The sequence below is a fragment of the Pelophylax lessonae genome (genome assembly GCF_965119305.1).
Source record: "Pelophylax lessonae genome assembly, chromosome: 7".
NCBI classification, from domain to species: Eukaryota; Metazoa; Chordata; class Amphibia; order Anura; family Ranidae; genus Pelophylax; species Pelophylax lessonae.
Genome location: NC_138774.1, coordinates 44837193 through 44863538, shown reverse-complemented (window position 1 = coordinate 44863538; position 26346 = coordinate 44837193). Strand labels below are relative to the sequence as shown.

At 45.8% G+C, this 26346-nt stretch overlaps 2 protein-coding genes across 4 annotated transcripts in view; one reads left to right on the top strand and one right to left on the bottom strand.

Annotated features, from left to right (window-relative positions):
* Positions 1-21625, top strand: part of LOC309560896 (class I histocompatibility antigen, F10 alpha chain-like) — a 291577-nt gene extending 269952 nt beyond the window's left edge. For all 3 annotated transcript variants that reach the window (XM_082264583.1, XM_082264584.1, XM_082264582.1), the window contains exons 6-8: positions 13694-13726; positions 19814-19859; positions 21483-21625. In XM_082264583.1, coding sequence (XP_082120709.1) covers positions 13694-13726; positions 19814-19857 — 77 coding nt within the window. In that variant the 3' untranslated portion in view covers positions 19858-19859; positions 21483-21625. The remainder of the gene's footprint in view (positions 1-13693; positions 13727-19813; positions 19860-21482) is intronic.
* TAP1 (transporter 1, ATP binding cassette subfamily B member) overlaps positions 1-26346 on the bottom strand; it is an 895619-nt gene that overhangs the window by 490592 nt on the left and 378681 nt on the right. The window lies entirely within an intron of this gene.

Sequence of the window (26346 nt, the reverse complement as noted above, 5' to 3'; positions counted from 1 at the left end):
GCCCACTGCCTTCCCATCCCATGCCTTCCTATTGGCCAGTGAGGCAGCTAATAACATTTTTGGCCAACATAAAGGCATGAGAGATAGGAAAAAGAAAGCCAGAATGTGACTATGAAAGCTTCATTAACCACTTCTGAACCGGAAGGATTTGCCCCCTTAATGACCAGGCTATATTTTGCGATTCGGCACTGCGTTACTTTAACGGACAATTGCGCGGTCGTGCGACGCTGTACCCAAATAAAATTGATGTCCTTTTTTTCCCACAAATAGAGCTTTATTTTGGTGGTATTTGATCACCTGTGCGATTTTTTTTTTTTTTTTTGCGCTATAAACAAAAAAAGAGTGACAATTCTGAAAAAAAAAAAACAATATTTTTCTTATGTCCTCTGACAGTCGCCGCCCACTCATACAGTCTTCACCAATGGGTATTGACCTCTTATCCACAGGAGCAAGCTAGGCATAAGACTTGTTAAAAACAAAGCAATTTACATAGACACACCTACAGGGGGCTGTCCCTCTGGTCCAATACCCCTGGCTAGCCTCATTCCCAATTCAGTTTGTCTTCTGCCTAGTAAGGAGTAAGATAGGCTTCCCTGTGCTGGGTTACATGTCTCAGCCTTTCTTCTGTTTTATTACTTTTATTTTTTGCAAATGTGTTTTTCCTTGCATTACTAGCTTTTTATTTGTTTCTGTGCTTAGTTTGTCGGATCTTCGGAAGACTACAGCGTTTGCGGAGCTGGGAATCAGACTGGTCGCTCTGGCACTCCAGGACAGAGGATCTTATGGAATCCCAGCCCGCCATCGAGCCTTTAGCAGGCTATGCGTACGCCCTGGCCTAGCAAACGACCTGCCCCTGTCCTCGGGCAAAAGCCTGCGAGGTGGCTACCTCGCCGGGATGCCTCAACATGCGGTTTTGACCGTGCGACGCATCCTATTTCGGCTGACGGCTCCCCTGCCATCTGGGGTGGGGGGGGGTTCCCGCGATATCGAGGCGCCCATGCCATATGGAGCGGTAAGTAACCTCTGTGTGGGGCCTCTGTTTGGAGATGACATTCTGCATATGTCTGTGCTCTCCCCTCATGTCTGTGTCCCTCCCGGTCCCTGCGGGGGCTTCTAGGCGCATGTATCGCCGTGTGAGGGTTTGTGGGGGTCCCTATCCCTGTCCGCTTTATTAGTGTGTTTGGGGGTGCAGACCTGGCGGTGTGGACCACTGCGGTGCAAAAAAACGCGGGTCCGCCCAGGGCCGGTGCTTCCACTAGGCAAACTAGGCAGCCGCCTAGGGCGCATTGCAACCTAGGGGCGCAGCCATTAGTTGACCATGAATGATCCTTGTGAGATGAGGGGAGGGGGCGGCAGTGGGGGAGGAAGAATGGACAGAGGAAGATGCCAGGTGTCTGGGGCAGTGGCTGAACTACCAGGCCACTGTTTGGGGGGTGGGGCCAAGAGGCAGGAAGGGAGCCCACAGGAGTGCTGCCTGCATGATGATCCTCTTTGGCTGGAGCTGAATGGTGTAAACCCTGGGCAGGAAGTGACTCTCTGCACTGAGCTGTTGGGCAGCCGTTCATTTCCCTGGGTCGGTATTAAGCAGGGAGCGGAGGAGAGCTGAACCTGACCCCAAGCTTGGCACTGGAGGGTGGCACCTTTACTGGAGCAGAAACTACGAGGCACCGGAATGGTCTGAGGAGGTTTGGGATTAGGGACGTGCGGAGTTCTCGGACTTCTGCTTCTCCCTTCACCAGGAGGCAGTTGGAGCTGTGGTGAGCACTGTGGTCCAGAAGAGGAGCATCCTAGAAGAAGGAATCAGCAGGATCACAGTGAAGGAGGGCAGAGTGCGGGCCACTCTCTTAATACCGCCCAGTGAGTGTCCCCAGAACAGGGGATAAGGGTCCCTGGGTGTGACATGGAGGTTCCCTGGTGTGAAAGGGAATCAGGGTCACCACGTGTGCCATGGAGGATAGGGGTCACCAGGTGTAACAGGGTTTCGGGGTCACCAGGTGTGCAATGAGGAATTGGGGTCCCTAGGTGTGCCATGGGGGACTGAGGTCCCCAGGTGTGACATGGAGGAACATCAGGGTCCCCAGGTGTGACATGGAAAAACATCAGGGTCTCTGGGTATGACATGGAGGAACATCAGGTGCCCCTGGTGTGACATGGAGGATCATCGGGGTCCTTTGGTGTAGCATAGAGGGATATTAGGGTCCCCAGGTGTGACATGGAGGAATATGGGGGTCACTGGGTATGACAGCATAACATAGAGGAGCCATCAGATCAGGGTCACTGGATATGACGTAGAGTAGTTTTTAACCCCTTCCCTTTTTATGTTTTTGGGGGCGGGGGGGGGGGGCGCAAGTAGCTGGTCTTGCCTAGGGTGTAAACTAGTCTAGCACCGGTCCTGGGTCCTCCATTTTAGGTATGGGCAGCTGCTCTGGCCTCACTGTGTGCACTTTCTGCAGCTCTCTATGTAGTGTTTTTTGGCGCCTTCGGGCGCCAACTTGTGTGTGGCAAGGTGTTCTTCTTTGCACAGGTTCGGCAGCCATTTTCCCGGAGCCTCCCATTCAGATGCATTGGCAACCATTTTCCCTTAGACCAGTTCCTGTTCAGCCTCTAGCGGGTGACATCACTTCCTTTACTGTATGCAGAGATCGTTTCCAACTGCGTGGTAACAATTCTGGGGGCTCTTTTTGCTGGTTTTGGGGAATATTCTTCTGTTTTCAGTGCTTTTCCCATCTCAGGGGGGTACCTTAGTGTGATCCCTATTGCGGTGGGTCGCCGCGATCGCGTCTTAAAGGGCCAGCGCTATAGTATGTTTCTCATGGAGTCCCAGGACTGCATATTCTCCCCAGCCTTGGTGAATGACTCAGGTACTCCTGAATCTTCATTTTCTCTTGCTGCTGCACTTGCGACTTTAGCGTCCAAGGTGGATTTATTAATGTCAGAGCGGGGTTCTAGAAAAAGACCTGGGTTTTCACTATCCTCTGAATCTGAGTCTGATATGGTTGCCCTGGATAGTTTACCCCTTAGGGGTCTCAGTCCTTTCATTCTGATGGGGAGGTGGGGAAGAGGATGGGGATGATTCTTCCCCTGAAGCGACTAAAGGACGTGCTGCTGTGTCTGCGCTTATTGCTTCGGTTAAGGACACACTCCATTTAGAGAATGAGCCCAACCCACTGGGTAAGCAGTCTTCCCTTGGGACTCGCAGAACCCAAAAAGCGGCACGGGTGTTCCCTTGTCCCGCTGAGTTTCACGAAACGGTGAACGAACAATGGCGCCCTTTTGTGGTACCAAAACGGTTTCAATTCTGTTACCCTTTCGCGTCTCCTACGGATTCGCGAGTGACTGTGTCCCATTAGGTGGATCACATGGTGTCCAGGTTAAACAAGGCCACTCTCATGCCCCCGGAGGATTCTCCAGTGTTCAGGGACCCTACGGATAGGCGGGTGGATGGTGGCGGGTTCTTTGCTGAAGCGCTTCTTCGCCTCTGGTATGGTCTCTCAGGCTGTGACTGATTGGGCCCAGGTGCTCAAACGCACTCTTGAGGCGGATTCCGCCCCTCCGACTACTGTGGAGGTGGTGGAGCAGATGCGTCTAGCGGTTTTGTACCTGTGTGACGCGGCCTTGGATGAGGCTCTTCTAGTGGCACGGCTGTCTGGTGCTCAAGAGCTGGTTGGCAGACCAGACTTCCACCAGAAAGACGGTGTTTGACATCCCTTATGTGGGGAATCGTCTTTTTGGGGACTCCCTGGATGAGTTGGTGACGGGGGTCACTGGGGGCAAGAGCACTCTGCTGCCCGAAAACCACAAGGGTAAGTTTTTCCACGGTAAGCGGGGCCCTTCTTTTAAACCATATCAGGGGTAATTTCGTGCCTTCAAGGCACAGGACAAGGGGAAACCCTTTAAGGGCCTGGGTGGTCAGAGGAAGCCCTGGGCGGGCAAACCAAAATTCACCCATGCTGGCCCGGCGGGTCCTTCCACCTCAACCTGAAGGGACGCCCTCACCCATTCCAGGGGTGGGGGGACGTCTGCGTGGTTTTCTCGAGCCTTGGCTGCTCTGGATTCCGGACAGGTGGGTTCAGGAAATCATTCCATCAGGATACAAGATCGAATTCCTTTCGCGTCCAGCGGACAGATTCTTTCCCTCAACTCTTCATTTGACCCCAGATCGGTTGCACGATCTTCTTCGGGCGGTTCAGGATCTCCTCGCCCAGGGGGTGGTAGTCCCGGTGCCTCATCGGGACAGGTCTCGGGGGTTTTTACTCGAATCTGTTCACGGTGCCCAGAAAGGAGGGCAAGGTACATCCGATTCTGGACTGGAAAGCTCTGAACCGCTTTGTGCGGGTTCAAAAGTTCCGCATGGAATCCCTCCGTTCGGTGGTGGCCTCTTTAAGCCTGAGAGATTTCCTGGCTTCCATCGATCTCTAGGATATGTTTTTACACATCCCCATATTCGGGGGTTATCAGAGGTACCTCCGATTCGCACCAAGGGTGTTTACCAAAGTGCTGGCTCCTGTTCTGGCCCTGTTGCGGGCGCAGGGGATTGTGATCTTGGGATATCTGGACGATCTCCTGTTAAGATCGAGTGCCAGCCCGAGTCAGACGCTCCAGGAGTTCGGGTGGACCGTCAACGTTCAGAAGTCGACCTTGTCTCCCTTACCTGGGAATGGTCCTGGACTCTGCCCAAGCAAAAGTCTTTCTACCGGAGGACAAGCTCCGGACTCTGCTGGACGAGGTCAGGTCCCTCCGGGACAAGGATTCCTCGTCACTCAGGGCCTGCATGCGGTCCCTGGGGTTGATGGTGTCAGCCTTCGAGGCAATACCGTTTGCACTGTTCCACACGCGATCTCTTCAAGCGGAGATCTTGGCCAGATGGGACAGGCATCCTCAATCCTTGGAAAGGAGGATATCTCTGAGTCGCCAAGTCAGAGAGGATCTTCTCTGGTGGCTCCAGTCCCCGGCTCTGACGGAGGGGACACCCTTCCGGCCGTTGTTGTGGACGGTAATTGCCACGGGTGCCAGCCTGTCGGGCTGGGGTGGCGTTCTGGGCATTCTGTCTGCCCAGGGCACTTGGTCGGAGGAGGTATCCTCCCTGCCGATGAACATGTTGGAACTGTGAGCGATCAGACTGTGCTTGCTCCATTGGTCGGATCATCTTCAGGGCCACCATGTGCGGGTCCAGACGGACAACGCCACTGTGGTGGCTTACATCAATCACCAAGGGGGCACCAGGAGTGCCTGGGCGGCCCAGGAAGTGACCAAAATTCTGTCTTGGGCCGAGACGCACGTCCCGGCGATTTCGGCAGTTCACATTCCAGGTGTGGAGAATTGGCAGGCCGATTATCTAAGCCGCAAGACCCTGGACCAGGGAGAATGGTCCCTACACCCGGAGGTGTTTTCAGATGCTGTGTGCGAGATTGGGAACCCCGGATGTGGATCTGTTCGCATCTCGTCTAAACAACAAGGTGTGAAGGTTCGTGGCAAGAATGCGCAATCCTCTGGCAGTCTCCTCGGATGCACTGGTGGTGCCTTGGAATCAGTATCGCCTGATTTATGCCTTCCCTCCGATTCAGTTGTTGTCCAGGTTCCTTCGCAGGTTGGTCTGGGAACCGAAGTTGGTGATTCTGGTGGCCCCAGACTGGCCGCGCCGGTCGTGGTACACGGACATCATGCAACTGGTCGTCGAGCCTCCGTGGCGACTCCCATTACGGGACGATCTGCTGTCTCAGGGGCCGATCTTCCATCCTGCTTTACAGTCGCTGGCTTTAACGGCGTGGCTGTTGAAAGCCAGGTCTTGTGGAAAGGGGGGTTTTTGATCTTACAGGGCCCTTGTAGTCATTTTTGCCTCCGTCCCGTGAGTTATAGTATTTGTGGGTGTGGGTGCCTCAAACCCAAAAGGTGGGGACTTTATGGGCAAGAGTGATTGAAGAGTAAGAAAATTGGAAAATGTATTTTAAAGAAATAACATAAAGTACAAATAACGGGATAACCCATAACATGGTTTCTGTGTATAGGTAAAGGCCCATAGGGTGAAGTGAGAAAAGTATGGAATAATTGTGACACATATGAGTGACTTTAATAAATTGTTTCGCTCTGTGGTTCTCTGGATGACAGAGGGATTTCAGAGCAGAAGATTGGTGGATGATGACAGAGTCCTACGCGTTTCGCCCTGAGAAAGGCCTTTTTCAAGGATAGATCACCAAATCTATGGGTAATAATATATATATATATAAGAAAAAAGTATAAATTCCAAAATCGGAAAAATATGCGGAAAAAAGTAAAATTCTACATTACATACATGTATCTTATGCTCGGTCCATGCCTGTGTATACATTGTCCTCAGAAAATACAAATTGCAACAGGAACAGTATGCTGCTCCACAAAGGTACTCCTATATAGGGGTGGAATAGAGTTTCCAAAATTAAAAAAGCCACATTGGTCGGAAAACAGTTTCTGAATACTGAAGAATATATATTTACTTTGAATCTTTGCAAAGTGAGCTCTTAAGGGTTGTCTCACACTTTACTGCGGTAAAGATTCCTGCTAACAGTTTCCAAATGTTTCCAGCACTCTGGAGAAAATATATGAAAATAAGCATAAAACTGTTTTTCCATTGCTTCAAAGTGTAGTTTCCATAGTAAAGTAAGGGACTTACTTTTGAGAAAAAGTTGGAGGTTTCAGCGGCATACTTCTTCACGATCCTCTCTCTCCCTCTGCTGGAGACAGAATGAGGATCTGTGGTTTTTCCCCGGCCTTTTATGTGTGCCGCGCATGCGCAGAAGAGCATCACGTGACAAAGACCTTGTGTAACCTAACCGGGTGGTGCGCCTGCGCAGGATTTGCGGTGCTTCCCGACGGCTCTCCAGTCGGGTCACGGCGGCCGCCGGTACGGCTAAAGGAAGCCATGAGTATCCACAGATGTGAGCAGGATCGAGAGGTGCAGAGCACCTTTCTCATGGCCCGATATGCCCCAACGCAAACGATCAGGGTTGGCCGTGCCGGGTGCAATAAGGATCTGGGGATTTTGTAGGCATGTAGAGCTGTACAGTTCAATGGTATATATTTGTTTTTACCGAACAATCAGGAGTATTCAAAAATAGTATACAGATAATAGTAATATAACATTTTGTGTTAGTTTATTTAACAGTTTTAACAGCAGTTTCAGTTTTGAGGTTGAAAGGTGCACATATAAGTGCCTGGGTAGATCGAAAATGGCGAGAGATGGGGAAACTCGGAGAGGCGTGTTGGGCATCCAAGTCTTAGACATATAAATATACATACATATATATATATATATATATATACACATCTCCAGATATACACATCTGGACATGTATGTCTCTTGGATAAACCTTTTTCCAAGAATTGAAAGGAGGCATATATACTTCATGTGCGTTTGGGCACATGGTATAATGATATAAGAGGGTGGGTGTAAGATCCCAATTTCTTTTGGATGTAGTCTGGTTCCAGCTAGAAAACAGGAGCATAGGAACACAGTTTATTGATGGGGATAGAGGTCAGTCTGTTTTTCCCGAAGAGAAGCCTTCCAAGAAGGGACGAAAGCTTTGAGCCTCGTTTAGGCCTGGTGGATGGGTGGCCTTGAGGTGACTGATCCACCTCATTTCTCTCTGGAGGAGGATTTTGTTCCAGTCCCCGCCTCTCGCTGGAATGTGGAGGCGGTCTAGGGCTAGGAACTTAACCTTTGGCATTCTGTAGTTGTGGTCAAAGGCCACATGTCTTCCAAGTGGTACATAGTAGTTGCCGATGTCCATGGTATGCATATGTTTATTAACTCTTTTGCCTAGCTCGCCACTTGGAATACATGTGGCCTTTGACCACAACTACAGAATGCCAAAGGTTAAGTTCCTAGCCCTAGACCGCCTCCACATTCCAGCGAGAGGCGGGGAGAGCCGCCGGGAAGCACCGCAAATCCTGCGCAGGCGCACCACCCGGTTAGGTTACACAAGGTCTTTGTCACGTGATGCCGCGCAGCGCACGTCTGCGCATGCGCGGCACACATAAAAGGCCGGGGAACAGCCACAGATCCTCATTCTGTCTCCAGCAGAGGGAGAGAGAAGATCGTGAAGAAGTATGCCGCTGAAACCTCCAACTTTTTCTCAAAAGTAAGTCCCTTACTTCACTATGGAAACTACACTTTGAAGCAATGGAAAAACAGTTTTATACTTATTTTCATATATTTTCTCCAGAGTGCTGGAAACATTTGGAAACTGTTAGCAGGAATCTTTACCGCAGTAAAGTGTGAGACAACCCTCAAGAGCTCACTTTGCAAAGATTCAGAGTAAATATATATTCTTTATTATTCAGAAACTGTTTTACGACCAATGTGGCTTTTTTAATTTTGGAAACTCTATTCCACCCCTATATAGGAGTACCTTTGTGGAGCAGCATACTGTTCCTGTTGCAATTTGTATTTTCTGAGGACAATGTATACACAGGCATGGACCGAGCATAAGATACATGTATGTAATGTAGAATTTTACTTTTTTCCGCATATTTTTCCGATTTTGGAATTTATGCTTTTTTCTTATATATATATATATATTATTACCCATAGATTTGGTGATCTATCCTTGAAAAAGGCCTTTCTCAGGCCGAAACGCGTAGGACTCTGTCATCATCCACCAATCTTCTGCTCTGAAATCCCTCTGTCATCCAGAGAACCACAGAGCGAAACAATTTATTAAAGTCACTCATATGTGTCACAATTATTCCATACTTTTCTCACTTCACCCTATGGGCCTTTACCCATACACAGAAACCATGTTATGGGTTATCCAATTATTTGTACTTTATTATTTCTTTAAAATAAATTTTCCAATTTTCTTACTCTTCAATCATTCTTGCCCATAAAGTCCCCACCTTTTGGGTTTGAGGCACCCACACCCACACCCACAAATACTATGAAAGCCAGGTCTTGAGAGATCGGGGTCTCTCGTCGGTGGTCATTCCTACCCTGCTTAAGGCTAGGAAGGCCTCATCCGGTATGATTTATTACCGTTCCTGGAAGGCTTATTTTGCCTGGTGTGAATCCAGGGGCATTCATCCTCGCTCCTTTTCGGTGGCGAGGGTGTTAGCCTTCCTGCAATCTGGTGTGGACCAGCGCCTTGCGTTGACCACGATTAAGGGCCAGTTATCTGCTCTAGCGATCCTTTTTCAGCGCCCTTGGCGTCAAATTCTTTGATACGCATCTTTGTTCAAGGAGTGTGTCATTTGGCTCCTTTTCAGAGAGCACCTTTACCTCCTTGGGACTTGAACTTGGTTCTGTCCGTTTTGCATCGTCCTCCTTTTGAAAGCATCAGGGAATTTTCTCTGCCTCTGCTGTCATGGTAGGTTGCCTTTCTGGTGGCGATCACATCTGCCCGCAGAGTGTCGGAGTCGGCGGCCCTGTCTTGCCGCTCCCCTTACCTGGTGGTTCATAGGGATAAGGTGGTCTTGCGACCTAACCAATCCTTCCTTCCTAAGGTGGTTTCTGATTTTCACCTTAATGAGGATATGGTCTTACCTTCGCTTTGTGCGTATCGTGCATATCTTGCGCATCCTAAGAAGTTTGCTTTACATTCCTTGGATGTAGTCCAGGCGATCAGGGTTTACATGTCGTCCACTGAATCCTTCAGAAACTCTGATTCTCTTTTTTGTCCTTCCTGAGGGACCTCGGAAGGGTACGGCTGCGTCTGCGGTGACCGTTTCAAGATGGCTCAGACAGACGATTGTACAGGCCTGTTCAATTAGGGAACGGGTACCGCCCTTCCCTGTCAAGACGCACTCTACCAGAGCGGTGAGTGCGTCATGGGCTTTCTAACATCAGGCTTCGGTGGCCCAGGTGTGCGAGGCTGTGACTTGGTGGTCCGTGCACACCTTTTCCAAATTTTACAAACTTGATGTTTTGGCATCAGCGGATGCCTCCTTTGGCCGCAAAGTTCTGTGTGCGGCAGTGCTTTGAGGGGGCCCTGGCTTTTCCGGTCCCTGTCTGTTGGGGTTCTTTTCCCCTTGTTTATTTGCTTTCCTGGGTTGTTGCTCCAGTTGAGCTTTTCTGTTGCCCAGAGGGCTTACCTTTCTGTTCAGATAAGGTTCCTTTCTCTGACCTGGGTGCTGCGTTGCCTTTGTGACGGTTGCGCTTCCCACCCCTCATGTCTACACTGCTTTGGGACATCCCATTGGTGAAGACTGTATGAGTGGGCGGCGACTGTCAGAGAACGTAAGAGAAAACAGAATTTTTGTAAAATCTTACCGTAAAATTCCTTTCTCTGAGTCCTCTGACAGTCGCCGCCCCTCTTTGGGGTTCATGGACTCTCTACTGCTCGCTACCAAACTGAATTGGGAATGAGGCTAGCCGGGGGTTTTGGACCAGAGGGACAGCCCCCTGTAGGTGTGTCTATGTAAATTGCTTTTTTTTTAACAAGTCTTATGCCTAGCTTGCTCCTGTGGATAAGAGGTCAATACCCATTGGTGAAGACTGTATGAGTGGGTGGCGACTGTCAGAGGACTCAGAGAAAGGAATTTTACGGTAAGATTTTACAAAAATTCAGTTTTTTTCACTTTCTACTATATAACATTCCCAAAAAAATCAAAATGTTTTAACATGTTAGGCCAATTTGTATTCTGCTACATATTTTTGGTAAAAAAAAAAATCGCAAAAAGCGTATTTTGATTGGTTTGCGCAAAAGGTATTGCGTCTGCTAATTTTTTTTTTTTACTAGTAATGGCGGCGATCTGCGATTTTTTTTTTTTTTTTTTTTTTTTGCGGGACTGCGACATTGCGGCAGACAGATTAGACCCCTGACTGACATTTTTGACGCTTTTGGGGGGACCAGTGACATTACTACAGCAATCAGTGCTATAAATATGCACTGTTACTGTAATAATGACACTGGCAGGGAAGGGCTTAACACTGTGGGTGATCAAGGGGTTAAAAGTGTACCTAGGGGCGTGTTTCTAACTGTAGGGGGGGGCGTGGTTTGTGAAATAAACAAAAAGAAAGCAGCGCCAGCTTAGTGAAGCATAAGGTTTATTAATAAAAAAAACACATAGTGACTTACTCTTAGGTAAGTAAAGGCCGGTAGGGTAGGTGAATGGGATCATCCATCTTCTTGTCCTGGATACCGTTGTAGAAAGGAGGGGTGCAGGGTGCCAGTGGTGCGTGGAGGCTGTTGTCTGGCAGCCTGTCTGATGATGCTGTGGTGGTGGAGGACTCTCAGTGGGGCTCCACTTCCTACTTCCGGTCAGCCCGACATCACTTCCTGCTAGCTTTCGGAGCATCCGTGCTCCTTCATTAGGCGGACTGCCTAATGAAGGAGCACGGATGCTCCGAAAGCTAGCAACGCCCATCTTTCCCTCCGCCTCACAGGAAGTGATGTCGGGCTGACAGGAAGTAGGAAGTGGAGCCCCACTGAGAGTCCTCCACCACCACAGCACCATTAGACAACAGCCGGCACCCTGCATCCCTCCTTTCTACAACGGTATCCAGGACAAGAAGATGGATGCTCCCATTCACCTACCCTACCGGCCTTTACTTACCTAAGAGTAAGTCACTATGTGTTTTTTTTATTAATAAACCTTATGCTTCACTAAGCTGGCGCTGCTTTCTTTTTGTTTTTTCTCCTCAGAGCCTCTCCTTGCTCCAGCTGGCAGCCGCTTTCGTGGGCCCCCTCCCCCCTTCCACCTCATCCTTTTTTATATTTTTCTACCCATTTTTTACTTTCTATATTTTTACCTCTTTACCTCATGGTATGCCACCCACCATCAGAGAGCGCCATGTAATCATTGACTTTGTGGTTTGTGAAATGACCATAGAGACCTGTGTTCCTATATAGAAGGATCACAGGCACTCTGTGATTATTGCAGGGAGAGGAACGGTCGGCTGTGTTTACAACAGCCGACCGTTGTTCTCTCTCAGTGGGGAGCGATCGCGGGTGTCAGGCGGCATTTGGAGCCACCTGCCCGCTGCATTGGCTTCCCCGCTCGGTGGCTCGCGCACGCCCCCTGGCCTCCTGCGCGCGACCGACGTAAACCTACGTCTGTTTGTCCAGGAGCAGCTGCCTGCCGCAGTATAACTGCGGCGGGCAGTCGTAAAGTGGTTAATGCCGGGTTCACACTTAATACGGATGCGGCTCACAGCAGGGGTCCGGTGCGTCCCTGTTCTCCATTTCAGGGATGAATCAGGTCTGAATTTTTGCCTGAATTCAGACCTGAAATGGACCCAAAGACAAACAGATCTCCTGTGCAATCCGCTCCGCAGATACGCCGGAGATGTGGGAACCGGCTCCATTGAGAGCCGGGCACACTCTACTGTCATGTGAATTGGATGTGAGGAAACCCGCATCCAATTCACACCAGTGTGAACCCAGCCTTTCTGGTTACAGAAGGCCTTCTATATACTTGGGGCCAGCAGGCAGTAATACTAGGCTGTTAAGCAGTTTTTTTTAACACTCCCTGACCGCCCCTTTATTCTAACACAATGGCAGGAGGGGGGTGTACCAATGCTGCAGCCACAGTGCTTTGCATCATGGGCATAGCAAAAAATCATCCCTCCTCACAACACAGGTGAAGGTAATGACACAACCCTGCAGCTCTGTACATTGCACACTGTTTTGGTGCAGTGGTGCAGACTCTGGGTTAAAACATAACACCTCATATCCACCTGTCAGATGCCCTCTGAAAAGCATTCCACTGTGGATCGTTCTTCAGATGTTGGCAGAAGTGTAAATGAGCCCTAACAGTTTAACAAGGAGTTTGAGAATTTCTGAGCCAAATAAAGTTAATCTGAGACTTAGAACAGGAACCTGCTTTATGAAATGGGGACCAGATTAACAGAGAAAGATCCACATCCAACGAAAGGTCCACATATTGAAGGATTTTTAAAATCTGCTGACTTACAAGGGGTTAGGTCCAACAAGTTGTATGCCACCACATGGACTTTTATATTCACTATTTGCAGTTGCAAAGAGTGCCGGGAGTACAGCTATCACTATACTGGAAGCGCTCTGGCAGGAGTGATGCAGTTGCTGTGTGCTCACCCCTCCTCTTCACTATCCATTCACAGAAAACTTTGTAGTTTGTGAATGGATTCATAATATACAAAGTCTTCCATGACTGAACAAGAGGAGAGGAGGGACAAAGAGAGTGTCTGCATACAACTCTGCAGATTCTATATCTGAGATCCGAATGTCCAGCATTGGCGTGTCAAAACCATAGTGATAGCTGTACTCCCAGTGCTAAGTATAACTGTATATTGTAAAAAAAGAGGTAAGTCCATGAGGTGGCATTCACCTTGTTGGACTCGGCCCGTTAATAAGCCAGCAGCTTTTTAAAACTGCTGAAATCCCTGAATTTCTTCATTATACAAACCTGAGGACACGTGTCTTCCTCTGCAACAAGAGAAAACAGCCAGAAAATGAAGCCGCTTTTTTGGAGCATTGCTTAATCCACTCCTGGGAATTCTTCTGTTATGTCCAAAGTATTACAATTATTAAAGCCCAACCATCATATAGCAGAGCAAAGCAGGAAGCAGAGCCGGAATATATAATGGACACATATGGCTGCCCCCATGTACAAAATTACCAAAACAATGACAATTGTGTTTTTCAACTATTGTATATTATCTGGTAGAAATTATTTAAAATGCAGTTTATGGGTTGCAGTTTTTTTTTTTTTTGGTTCCTAACTCCATGTTTTCATATTTCAGAGAAGAACAAGACTGACTACAAAAGCACCAACAGTGAGTAATGTTTGCTGTATTCCTCTGTGTAGTATTTTATATTATTATGATTTGTAGAATGTAATCTTTATATAGAATTTTATAAGGATCCTCTAAGCCTGATACACAGTTTATTCCAGACTGCAATGATAACCTCCTCATTATTGTTATTAGTGATTTCCATACACTCTAATGTCACACAAAGTACAGAAAGAAGGGAAAGTGCTCCTGGGCCATTCTGTTTAGGGATGAGGAATGACCTTCTTGGTCTTCTATTGTTACCTGGACCTGTTTGTATTTTATGCTGTTTCTCACCAATCAGTTGGTCTGATTTTGGACATCCTGTGATAAAGACAATAGATCCTGTGTGCTGTACTGTATGACTAAGAAAATAGGTTTTTCTACCTGTAAAATCAGTTTCTGGGAGTACAGTACCGGACACAGGCCCCTCCCCTGTTCTCATATCCCTATTGCTTGCTACAAAACTGAGGCCAGCTGGTAGTGGGCGGGGTTATATAGGGGATCCAATAATAATCCCCTGCACATAAGTGTCATAGTCCAACAAGAAAAGTCTCTTATAGTAGATATGGATAATCCCTTTGGAGCCTTGGTGCCCTCTAGGACTGGGGTTGTCCTCAGAGACTCTGTGGTAATAGATAATCACATAGGGTGCACTGGCCTAGTGCATTATCCAACACCATTTTTATTAACAGTAAGACCAAATAAATATCTACTCACAAACATATGTGGTTAAAACACCCATCAGGCTACTGATCATGGCTGCACTCTCCCAGGCTGGCCAAAGACTCGAGCCAGGGCTGGCCCAAGACATTGTCCTGCCCGGGTCTGAGAATGAAATGCTGCCCCCCCCCAAAAAAAAATTCACGCCCTCCAAGAGGCCCCCACATTCTATAGGACTATGAAAGCAGTCAGAGGAGTGTGAGTGTGTACGGAGTGACAGCAAGAGCAGTAGACACTGGGCAGATGAGCGCACCAGGCTTTCTACTGTCTAAAGTGCCACAGTGCCCTGCAAGGCTGCGAACATGGTACAGGAGAATGCAGTGCTGCGGGCATGGTACAGGAGAATGCAGTGCTGCGGACATGGTACAGGAGAATGTAGGGCTGCGGGCATGGTACAGGAGAATGCAGGGCTGCAGACATGGTACAGGAGAATGTATGGCTGCGGGCATGGTACAGGAGAATGCAGTGCTGTGGGCATAATACAGAAGAATGCAGGGCTGTAGGCATGGTACAGGAGAAAACAGGGCTGTGGACATGGTACAGGAGAATGCAGGGCTGCGGGCATGGTACAGGAGAATGCAGGGCTGCAGACATGGTACAGGAGAATGCAGGGCTGCGGACATGGTACAGGAGAATGCGGGGCTGCAGGCATGGTACAGAAGAATGCGGGGCCGTGGGCATGGTACAGGAGAATGCAGCGCTGCGGGCATGGTACAGAAGAATGCGGGGCCGTGGGCAAGGTACAGGAGAATGCGGGGCTGCGGGCATGGTACAGGAGAATGCGGGGCTGCGGGCATGGTGCATGAGAATGTAGGGCTGCGGGCATGGTGCAGGAGAATGTGGGGCTGTGGGCATGGTACTGGAGAATGCAGGGTGTGGGCATGGTGCATGAGAATGTGGGGCTGTGGGCATGGTGCAGGAGAATGCAGGGCTGCGGGCATGATGCAAGAGAAAGCAGTGCTGTGGGCATGGTAGAGGAGAATGCGGGTCTGCGGGCATGGTGCAGGAGAATGCGGGGCTGCAGGCATGGTGCATGATAATGCGGGGCTGCGGGCATGGTACAGGAGAATGCAGGGTGCGGGCATGGTGCATGAGAATGCAGGGCTGCGGGCATGGTGCAAGAGAATGCAGTGCTGCGGGCATGGTAGAGGGGTCTGCGGGCATACTACAGGAGATGCAATGCTGTGGGCATGTACCATGCCCACAGCACTGCATCTTCTGTAGTATGCCTGCAGCCCCGCATAATGGCAGGTAGTGTGGCTGTGCTACCCCCGGCCGCCTCTCTGACATGCACACTGCGCATGCGCCGCCGCCGCTTGGTAAAGTCTGTACATGTTCGGCTATTACCGGAAATAGCCGAACTTTTACGGGCTTTTCCGAGCGGCGGCGGCGCATGCGCAGTGTGCATGTCAGGCCGGCCGCTGACCTTTTTTTTTTTTTTTTTGTTGTTTTAGCAATAGCCGAAGAAGAGGAGAGGCGGCCGGGGGTAGCCCCTCTCTAAGTGCCGCCTGGGTCCCATGACTCGAGCTCAGGGGGGTCCTCACCAGGGTCCCTTCTGGCTGACGCATTTCAAAGGTATGTCCTTCATCAGAGACAAAACCTGCTTTTTGCTCTGATGAAGGACATACCTTCGAAACACATCGGGACTGCTCTATGCAAAACTACTGCACAGAGCAGGTAAGTATAACATGTGTGGTATTTTTTAAAAATTAAAAAAAAAAGGCTTTAATATCACTTTAAGCAAAAAAAAAATAAAAACACATGCGCTGTTAGAAATAAATATATTTGAGAAATTATTATTATTACTATACAGGATTTATATAGCGCCAACAGTTTGCGCAGCGCTTGACAATATGAGGGAAGAAATACAGTTACAATTCAATACAGGAGGAATTAGAGGGCTCTGCTCGTTAGAGCTTACAATCTATAAATAGTTTCCGTCTTACTCCCTCAAATTTTGTCATCACTGCAGTTTCAAAACAAACATTGATTTTTTTTCCTTACTAACAATTAGAAAATCAAAATAACTCTCTTAAAATTAAACATTGTTTTAATAATTGGTGTACTATTGTATACCCAGCACCAGTTCAAAATCCTGTTTCATCATGGCATGTGTGTTAATTTTCATTGGATATTTTTGTGGATGAGTAGCCAGGGGTAATATGTATCCCTTACTCATTCACATAGGGGAAGGGCTGGATATCTGGGCCCCTCTTTTACATAGGGTTCCCCTGTTAAATTTCAATTTTAGGTATTGTACATATTTTTTTAGAGACCACACACCGCTCCAGGTGAAAATGCCTTCAAAAATCCTCACAGTAACAGCGCAGGTGCAGGGTGCAGGCTCAATGTGCAAGCCATGTAGAACAAAAAAGTATGTCTGGACAGCCGCACTCCAATGCAAATATTTATAAACGTGATTCACACTACTAACAGTGCTTAATCATAGCTATGATTAAGCACTGTTAGTGTGAAATGCGTCAGCTGTCTTTGATCCGTACCTCTGTATGCTGTGGTATTTTTATCCTCTTTTCAATAAATATTTGCATTGGAGTGCGACTGTCCAGACACACTTTTTTGTTCTACACAATTTTTTTGTTTTGCCTGGGTCCCCCTTCAAATCTACATGATACCCTTATCAAGGACAATGATCTGCTATGGGATTATTGGGGGTCCCTGTGCCATTTCTTACCAAGAAAAGCTGGCAGGGGAATGTATTTTGGAGCAAAAGTTTTGTTTTTTTATAAAACCTGACATTTGCTTCTGTACAGAAGACATCTTCAACACATATTATTTAACTCTTTCACTGCCACTGACATATGCCATACATTGGCCCCAGCGGGGGTTTTATCCCACCCAGAATGTGTGTAAATCTGACAAGTCAGCTGTCAGATGGAAGTGATCTGGTAGCTTTACAGCTGCCCAATCACTTCCACACATCCTGGCGACAGTCAACCCCCTCGCATATTTCACTGCCAGGTTTGCTAGGTTTTACACACTCCCATTGGTGGACCTGGGACTGCCCTCCCCCCCCCCTCTGTTTTTGTAACCCCCATCCCCACATACACGCACATAATAATATAAACACATGCGTTCAGTTTGCCTATGCATGAAAATGTCAACTGCACTACACATTCTATATAATGCCATCCATGATGGAGTGAGAGCAATAATTCTAGGCCCAATATTCACAGTTCACTCTCAATTGAAGACCTGTAAGAGCTTTTAGGGGATTAACTATAGAAAAAGTTAGGGTACCAAAGTTTGTTTCCATTTCAGGGGCGCACACAATATTATGACTTGACATGTCTGATATCTATTTACTCAATGCAACCTCATATTTGAAATTTTATCAAAAAATTAACTCTCAAATTAACTTTAGTATAAGTTTTATTGAAATGTTGTGATTGATAAACTGTTGAGTTTAACGGACAATTGCGAGGTCGTGCAACGTTTTACCCAAATAAAATTGACGTCCTTTTTTTTCCCACAAATAGAGCTTTATTTTGGGGGTATTTGATCACCTGTGCGATTTTTATTTTTTGCGCTATAAACCCAAAAAGAGCGACAATTTTGGAAAAAAAAAATTGAAAATCAAATTTTTTTTTAACATTTTAGGCCAATTTGTTTTCTGCTACATATTTTTAGTAAAAAAATTGCAATAAGCGTATTTTGATTGGTTTGCGCAAAAGTTATCGCGTCTACTAACTACCAAAAAGATTTATGTAATTTTTATTGTTTTGTTTTTTTTGCTAGTAATGGTGGCGATCTTAGATTTTTTTTATTTTGCGGGACTGCGACATTGCGGCGGACAGATCGGACCCCTAACTGACATTTTTGACACTTTTAGGGGTACCAGTAACATTACTACAGTAATCAGTGCTAAAATATGCACTGTTATTGTAATAATGACACTAGCAGGGAAGGGGTTAGCCCTGTGTTATTTATCTGATATTACACTTGTGACAAACACAGGGGACAGGGGCTCTTGGAGAGGACTGCAGGGTGTCCACTTGCCTACTGACTATGGGCCCTGGCTTTTGAGGGCCTCTATTCTTGGGAGTTATGTGCCTGGGGGGACCCTTGGAGTGGTCTCCAGACTTTGGGAATCCAGGTCCGGGATACAGATTTTGGGTTCTTTGTGCCCAAACCAGCAATGACTGCTTTAGACTGTGAGACTCAGAGCAGATGGTAATATGATCAGCTCAGACCAACCTGATATTGGGGTCTCCTGCTATAATCTGTTTATAAGTTGTTATCTGTGTTTTTGCCCCATTGTGTGCCTCCTAGGTGTGAATTCCCATTTTTAATTGAGTCCCCTATTGTTTCTGTCTTTCAAGCTCATCTCTTGGACATGTGATTAATATTGTGTCCACTTTACCTTGTTATCGAAGCATTGTGGGATGTTATGTGTTTATGCTTATGATAATGTGTAATGTACGTTGTGTATCCAGGGTTGTGGGCTTGGTGCCAAATGGTCTAGACACCTACTCTTGTTTAAGTGACTAGTTGTTTAAAGCGTAGCTCCAGGTTGCTTCAGAAAAAAATAAAAGTGAGTAGCTACAAATACTGTAGCCTCTGACTTTAGGAGACTTAACCTGTCCACGAATCCAGCGGTATCTTCACCCGAGCTAATTTTTCAAATGGCTCTTGGGTGCTGCCGCCTCCATTTTGTGTATGGGAAAAGCCGGTTCCGTACTGCGCATGCGTGATGCACACTGCGCTTCGTGATTGGCCCAGGAGCGGGATGGGGGTGGCAAACTTCTGAATGAGTTCACTGCGGCAAAGTCAGCTGGAAGTGAGAGCGGGTACCTGTTAAAACCAGGTAGCTGCTCTCCCCAAAAGGTGCCAAATGTGGCAGCGGAGGGGGGGAGGGAAGCAAATAAGCAGGGCTTCCCCTTTTCGGTGGAGCTTCACTTTAATTAGCTTAATGTTTATGTTGGCTGTTCCTTAGGTATGTTAGTTATATTCCTGTTTATAGTTTGCATTGTATATGATAATGTGATTAGGCTCTACCTGATCCTGTGTGGTATATATTCTGTGTGAGTTTACAACAAAGAGTTCAAGTTCCAGTTTGCACCTAAGCTAGTGGCGTCTAGTCCTTGGATGCTCAGCCATAATACTTGGTTCCTGGGTCCAGACTGGAGGAAGCTGAATACTGATGAAAGCACCCAAGCTGGATGCCGGATGGTTCCGTCACAATTCGGATATAGCCATCTTAGTACTGTCCATAATACTTTTTTTTTTTTTTTTGCACTAACACACTCAATTGTTTCTATCGCAAGTGCACTTAGATGGTTACATTCACCTCAAGCAAGTTAGTACTATAATAGAAGCACATGGTAATCATTACTTTATATTTTACAGCATCCGACACCGCTTCTGACAACTCCAAGGAAGTGAACGCCTGAATGTAAGTTTTCAGTTCTCTATTAATGTTCTAAATTTGCTACATTTGATTTGACACATGTTGTTCAAAGAAAACCAACTAGACACTGCCTCATATGTCCAAGGAAGGTTATAAATCCCATCTTTGACAACATATGGTATTCACTATAAAAATTGTGAACATGAAAATGTTTCACTCTTCTAAAACTGGTTGAACAAGTCAGGAGGTCCTTAAACTCAGATCTCCACCCTCTTCTACCTACTAAGTCACTTGGTGGCCCCCAGATGGTCCTGGACGTCCTTCCGTGTCTGCGCTTCCCACCCATCCCCTGCAGCATGTGGGCAGCACGCTCAGTAATCACTGAGTCCTTGGGACTCAGCTGATCACTGATCAGGGTAAAGGGCCAATGACAGCTGATCACAGGATGTAAACAGAAGCCGGTTATCAACTTTTCTTTCCTCACAGTCCGCGTGAGGAGAGAATAATAAAGTTGATAACCTGCTTCTGTTGAAGGGACGTCCGCACTGATTATCAGTTTTCTAAATATCAGTGCAGTCCCAACAGTGCCAATCAGTGCCCATCAGTGTCACCTATCAGTGCCTTTTAGTGCCGCCTATCAGAGCCCTTCAGTGCCCACCAGTGCAGCCTCTTCAATGCCCATCAGTGAAGTTGAAAAATTACTTGTTTACAAAATATTATAGCAAACTATGAATTTTTTTTTCAAAGTTTTTGGTCTTTTATTTTATTTTTTTTGTTTTGAAAAAATATAAAAACCCCAGTGGTGATTTGCTTAATGAATAGCACTTTAATGCACCACACCACACTCCGCTCATTACTATAACAACATTTAATTGGCCCTAAATGGTACTTTCTCTTTGGTTGAGTCAATAAAAATTGCAAGCTTTCAAAACAGCTCAGGTCTCTTGTTCAGGTGATGCGAATGTGAGAACTTAGCTGTCTCCGAAGCTTGCAGATATATTTTTTGTCTAGTTTTCGCAAGTCTTTTTTATTTTTTGTTAAACAGTCAAGGTATGCAAATCATTTTTTATAATTTTAAGCATGAGACCGCTGCTCACCATAGCCGATCCTGGTGTGGATGTATACATGTGAAAGCCTCAATCAATGCTGCTCCTCAGGCCATGCCCCTGACCACTGGGGCTTAAATAACCCCTATGGGTCAAACATGTCAGGGGACATTGTCTGTGGAGGGGCATTGACTGAGGATTTCACTTGTATACATCCACACCAGGATTGGCTATGGTGAGCGGCGGTCTCATGCTTAAAGGTTCATTGCTCACTGGATGAGTTTTTCTTACGCTGGTATTCCTACTATCCTGAGTGCCAATGGGGCTCTACACCTCAGCGGCATCACGAAGAACTAATGACCTTATTAAGAAATGTTATATGATCCAAATTAGTGTTATAAACACTATCCACAAATATGGAAGGATGTGTATTAGACTATATAATAAAGCTGATTCAGGTTTTCAATGTGTAGAACATGTTTGGTGAAGACTCCATTTTACATTGGATGAACACTGTACCCTTCCTCACATTTATGGATAGGACTGATAATAAAACATTTACTGAGAGTAACAAAACTTCTGATATAGGACTATATAAATATATACTTTTTGTTCTTTGCAGGTTCACAAAGGAGAAGAATGGAGACTGTTTTCTTTATTTGTATACAATTCTAGCTTTGCTTCTTTCTTTTTAGAAATACGCACTTTGTGATTAAGGAGAACCTGTCATATTCCAGAATCTGTATAAATGCAAACATAATTAGTTAGGATTTTTAGAACATTTTTAAGAAGACATGTCAGGGAATTTTAGAATCTATACCACACACACCAGATAGGTGTAACATGGGCACTTTTAGTATTATACATTCAGCAGCTGGTGGCATCTGTGGCGGCCATTCATTCTGCATTTTTTTAGAGGTGAAATTCCATGGTTCTTCATATCCATGGCTGATTTGATATTGTAATGCAGAACACTGAGGTCATCTTTGTGAAAAGTATTTATTACATGTTCCATTAGGCCTACTGAAGTATTAACTGTGTCTAATATAAATGTCCATACTATACTGGTAGCCATGTTGTATTTCAGAGTCAACAGTTGTCCTCCTTCTAAAATGTGCCTTAAATAAGAACTGCTGTGTTGACCACAGCCACCAATCATATTTAGACTTTCAGATCACAGCCTTACAGTTGTATGGCCAAGAAATGCCATCATAGGCCCAATTTACTGGTAATCAGCATGTGCACAGGGTAACCTCAACTCTCGAACCCAATAATTGAATGGGTAGGAAAAAAACAGATTGCAGGATAACTACTGTGCCAGTAGGTGTGTATGGCCAAATATGTAAAAGCTCTGGCCGTGTGAGATTGGATGAGCCTTGTAAGTGATCCGACCGTATGAGATTGAGTGAGCCCCAGATTGGAGAAACCAATCTACAAACATAGGACCAACTTAATCAAAGAAAGGAATAGGTTTATACAAACATTAATTTATTAGTTGTAGATAATTGAAGACCACTAAGTATGGAAATCATGGCTGCCAGCAAAGTCTGAAGGTTTTTTGTTGCAGAAGGTAATACCTTGGACATGAATGACAGAATTAGACAGAATAGTGGCAAGTGGATTGGTTAGCTCTTTCCTAGATTACTAGTAGTTCAGGCAAGTCAATATTGAAGCAGAACTCCGATTTCTTTAGGCGATCCAACCTCTTACTCCAATCCTGATCCCTTTGCAGTTTAGTTAGTGTCTGCCAATTTAGGAAGCCCATATTCTAACTCATTATGGTACTACTCTATTAGAGCAATTATGTCAAAGGGAGTGAGCAATCATGTCCCCTAATCTTTTGCATCCCCGGTAATGAATAAAACAGCATTCCTAAGGGCAAAAAAAATAAAGGCTGTACCACTCCAAGCTCCTAAAACAGCCTCTTGGGAAGCCCATTGCTCTCAGGAGGTCATCTAGCTCAGTATGTATAGCAAAACTGAAAAACAAGACTGCACTCTATGGAAATCCTACTGGTAAGTTTATTGTGTGTAGCTGGCTGTTGACACATTCCCTGTCCTTTTGCTCCACACCTCTTACAGGTTTTGCTCCTCCAAGGTCTATGATAAAGCCAAAGGATGGGCAGTCAGTGGTTTTGGCATGAAGGTGGCATAACGGAACAGGGCACCCCGACCTGGGTACCTCCGTTGACAGATGCTCCTAGTGCTTCCCGAGGGGCTCCAAGCACTCCACCAGACACCGTAACCACTTCAGACCCCAAGAACCGCCGCAGCTTGGTTAGGGTCTCGTTGTCTCCTACCCACCCTGGACCTACGACAGGGCTCCAGGTTCCTGTGGGTGAACCTCTCGTTCCCCAGAGAGTGCAGCAGAACAAGCTCTTACACAAGCTCTTACAAGAGCTTAGTGATTCTCTAAGGGAGTATGGAAGACCATAGCAATCCCTTGCAGCAGATTCCCCCAATAAGAGACAGGACTCTAGATTGAGGGTGAAGTAACTCTAGAACTCCTTTATTGAACAGACTTATATACAGTTTTCACCCACAAGGTTACCGCCTAGGTGGACCTTGTTGAAGACTGGACGTGATATTCACAATCCAAACAGAGTTTTACACTCTCATACAGTGTACACAAAAATATACAATGTGGGACAATCCCCCCTCCCCCTTAGCATCCAATCCACATACCTATAAGTTTCTCTTAAGGTAGACAAACAGAACAATGTGAGGTATTTAACGATGGAACAGACAGGTAAACTTTAACACAATACACATTCCCTTCCAATACACAAACAATAGGGAAGTCTGCGAATGACAGTCTTTGTGTCTCTGACAGCCAAGCATGGAATACACTGTGTAAGGTGGTATTAAATCTTCATATTTCTATATGAAGATTTTGCTGACAAATATTTAAGCAATCCAAACCATTACTTATCTGTCTTTCACTCATAGTCACGGTTAGTACCGTCACAGGTAGGAACTGTGTAAACCGCAAACTTACCAGTGGGATTTCCACGGAGTGTGGCCTCATTTTTCAATTTTGCTAATCATTCCTAATGGATTTCACATTCTGCTGACCACCAGGAAGGGCCACCAGAAGGGGGAGGAAAGGGGATAAATACAGCGGTGTCGCTATGGGGGTGTGGATTGCACCCCGGTGACACCCGCCAGAGGGGTGACCCCATAAAATAGCACTGTGGCAGGCTAGGTGAGAGAGTTGCGCCAATGCGCTTAGCCTGCTCAGTGGCCTACTGACTGTCCTACTTTCACTCTGTAGTGGCAGAACAGATAAATGTGGCAGGCTAGTGGGGGAGGTGACACCATGGTTTACCGCACCAGGTGACACCAACCCTAGTGACGACATTGGACAAATACTTGTTGTTTTCATTCCTTAGACTAACGTGTACCTGTTTCTCTACATAGTATGGCCAAAACACAGGTTAACTTTAAGATATACATTTAAAAGTTATCTACAATCAGGTTTTGGGGTCTTTTCTGTTTATTTTATTTGTTTTGCTAATTAGGATCAGAATTTTTACAACATTTTTAATATAGATTTTGTGTCCTATTATATCCAATTTTCTGCTCTCATTGTCCTATATTTACTTATAGTATTTCAAATTAAACATCTAGGACTGGAATTATTGTTTTATATTTCTTCAATATTAAGTGATTGCTGTACTTGACGTTAAAGATTCTGAATGTACAAACCCAATTCCAAAAAAGTTGGGACACTACAAATTGTGAGTAAAAAAGGAATGGACTAATTTACAAATCTCATAAACTTATATTTTATTCACAATATAATATAGATAACATATCAAATGTTGAAAGTGAGACAATTTGAAATGTCATGCCAGATATTGGCTCATTTTGGATTTCATGAGAGCTACACATTCCAAAAAAGTTGGGACAGGTAGCAATGAGGCCGGAAAAGTTAAATGTACATAAAAGGAACAGCTGGAGGACCAATTTGCAACTTATTAGGTCAATTGGCAACATGATTGGGTATAAAAAGAGCCTCTCAGAGTGGCAGTGTCTCTCAGAAGTCAAGATGGGCAGAGGATCACCAATTCCCCCAATGCTGCGGCAAAAAATAGTGGAGCAATATCAGAAAAAGTTTCTCAGAGAAAAATTGCAAAGAGTTTGAAGTTATCATCATCTACAGTGCATTAAATCATCCAAAGATTCAGAGAATCTGGAACAATCTCTGTGTGTAAGCGTCAAGGCCGGAAACCCATACTGGATGCCTGTGATCTTCAGGCCCTTAGACAGCACTGCATCACACACAGGAATGCTACTGTAATGGAAATCACAACATGGGCTCAGGAATATTCCAGAAAACATTGTCGGTGAACACAATCCACCGTGCCATTCGCCGTTGCTGGCCAAAACTCTATTGGCAAAAAAAGAAGCCATATCTAAACATGATCGTTTTCTCTGGGCCAAGGCTCATTTAAAATGGACTGTGGCAAAGTGGAAAACTGTTCTGTGGTCAGATGAATCAAAATTTGAAGTTCTTTTTGGAAAACTGGGACGCCATGTCATCCGGACTAAAGAGTACAAGGACAACCCAAGTTGTTATCAGCGCTCAGTTCAGAAGCCTACATCTCTGATGGTATGGGGTTGCATGAGTGCGTGTGGCATGGGCAGCTTACACATCTGGAAAGGCACCATCAATGCTGAAAGGTATATCCAAGTTCTAGAACAACATATGCTCCCATCCAGACGTCGTCTCTTTCAGGGAAGACCTTGCATTTTCCAACATGACAATGCCAGACCACATACTGCATCAATTACAACATCATGGCTGCGTAGAAGAAGGATCCGGGTACTGAAATGGCCAGCCTGCAGTCCAGATCTTTCACCCATAGAAAACATTTGGCGCATCATAAAGAGGAAGATGTGACAAAGAAGACCTAAGACAGTTGAGCAACTAGAAGCCTGTATTGGACAAGAATAGGACAACATTTCTATTCCTAAACTTGAGCAACTTGTCTCCTCAGTCCCCAGACGTTTGCAGATTGTTATAAAAAGAAGAGGGGATGCCACACAGTGGTAAACATGGCCTTGTCCCAACTTTTTTGAGATGTGTTGATGCCATGAAATTTAAAATCAACTTATTTTTCCCTTAAAATTAAACATTTTCTCAGTTTAAACATTTGATATGTCATCTAGGATTTATTCTGAATAAAATATTGAAATTTTAAACTTCCACATCATTTCATTCTGTTTTTATTCACAATTTGCACAGTGTCCCAACTTTTTTGGAATCGGGTTTGTACATTAAATATGTTTTTTATTGTAATTTTTCATTTTTAGGTTGATTAAATAACTTTTACCTTTTGGAAAATGTAAATTACATTACAACTGTAAAAATAAAGAAAGGATGATGGGGTGGGGAATCACTGGAAATGGGCTTTAACCCTTTTGTTGCAACAGCCAGGAGTGTGTGTAAGGCCTCATTCACATGGATGTACTTAAGCATAC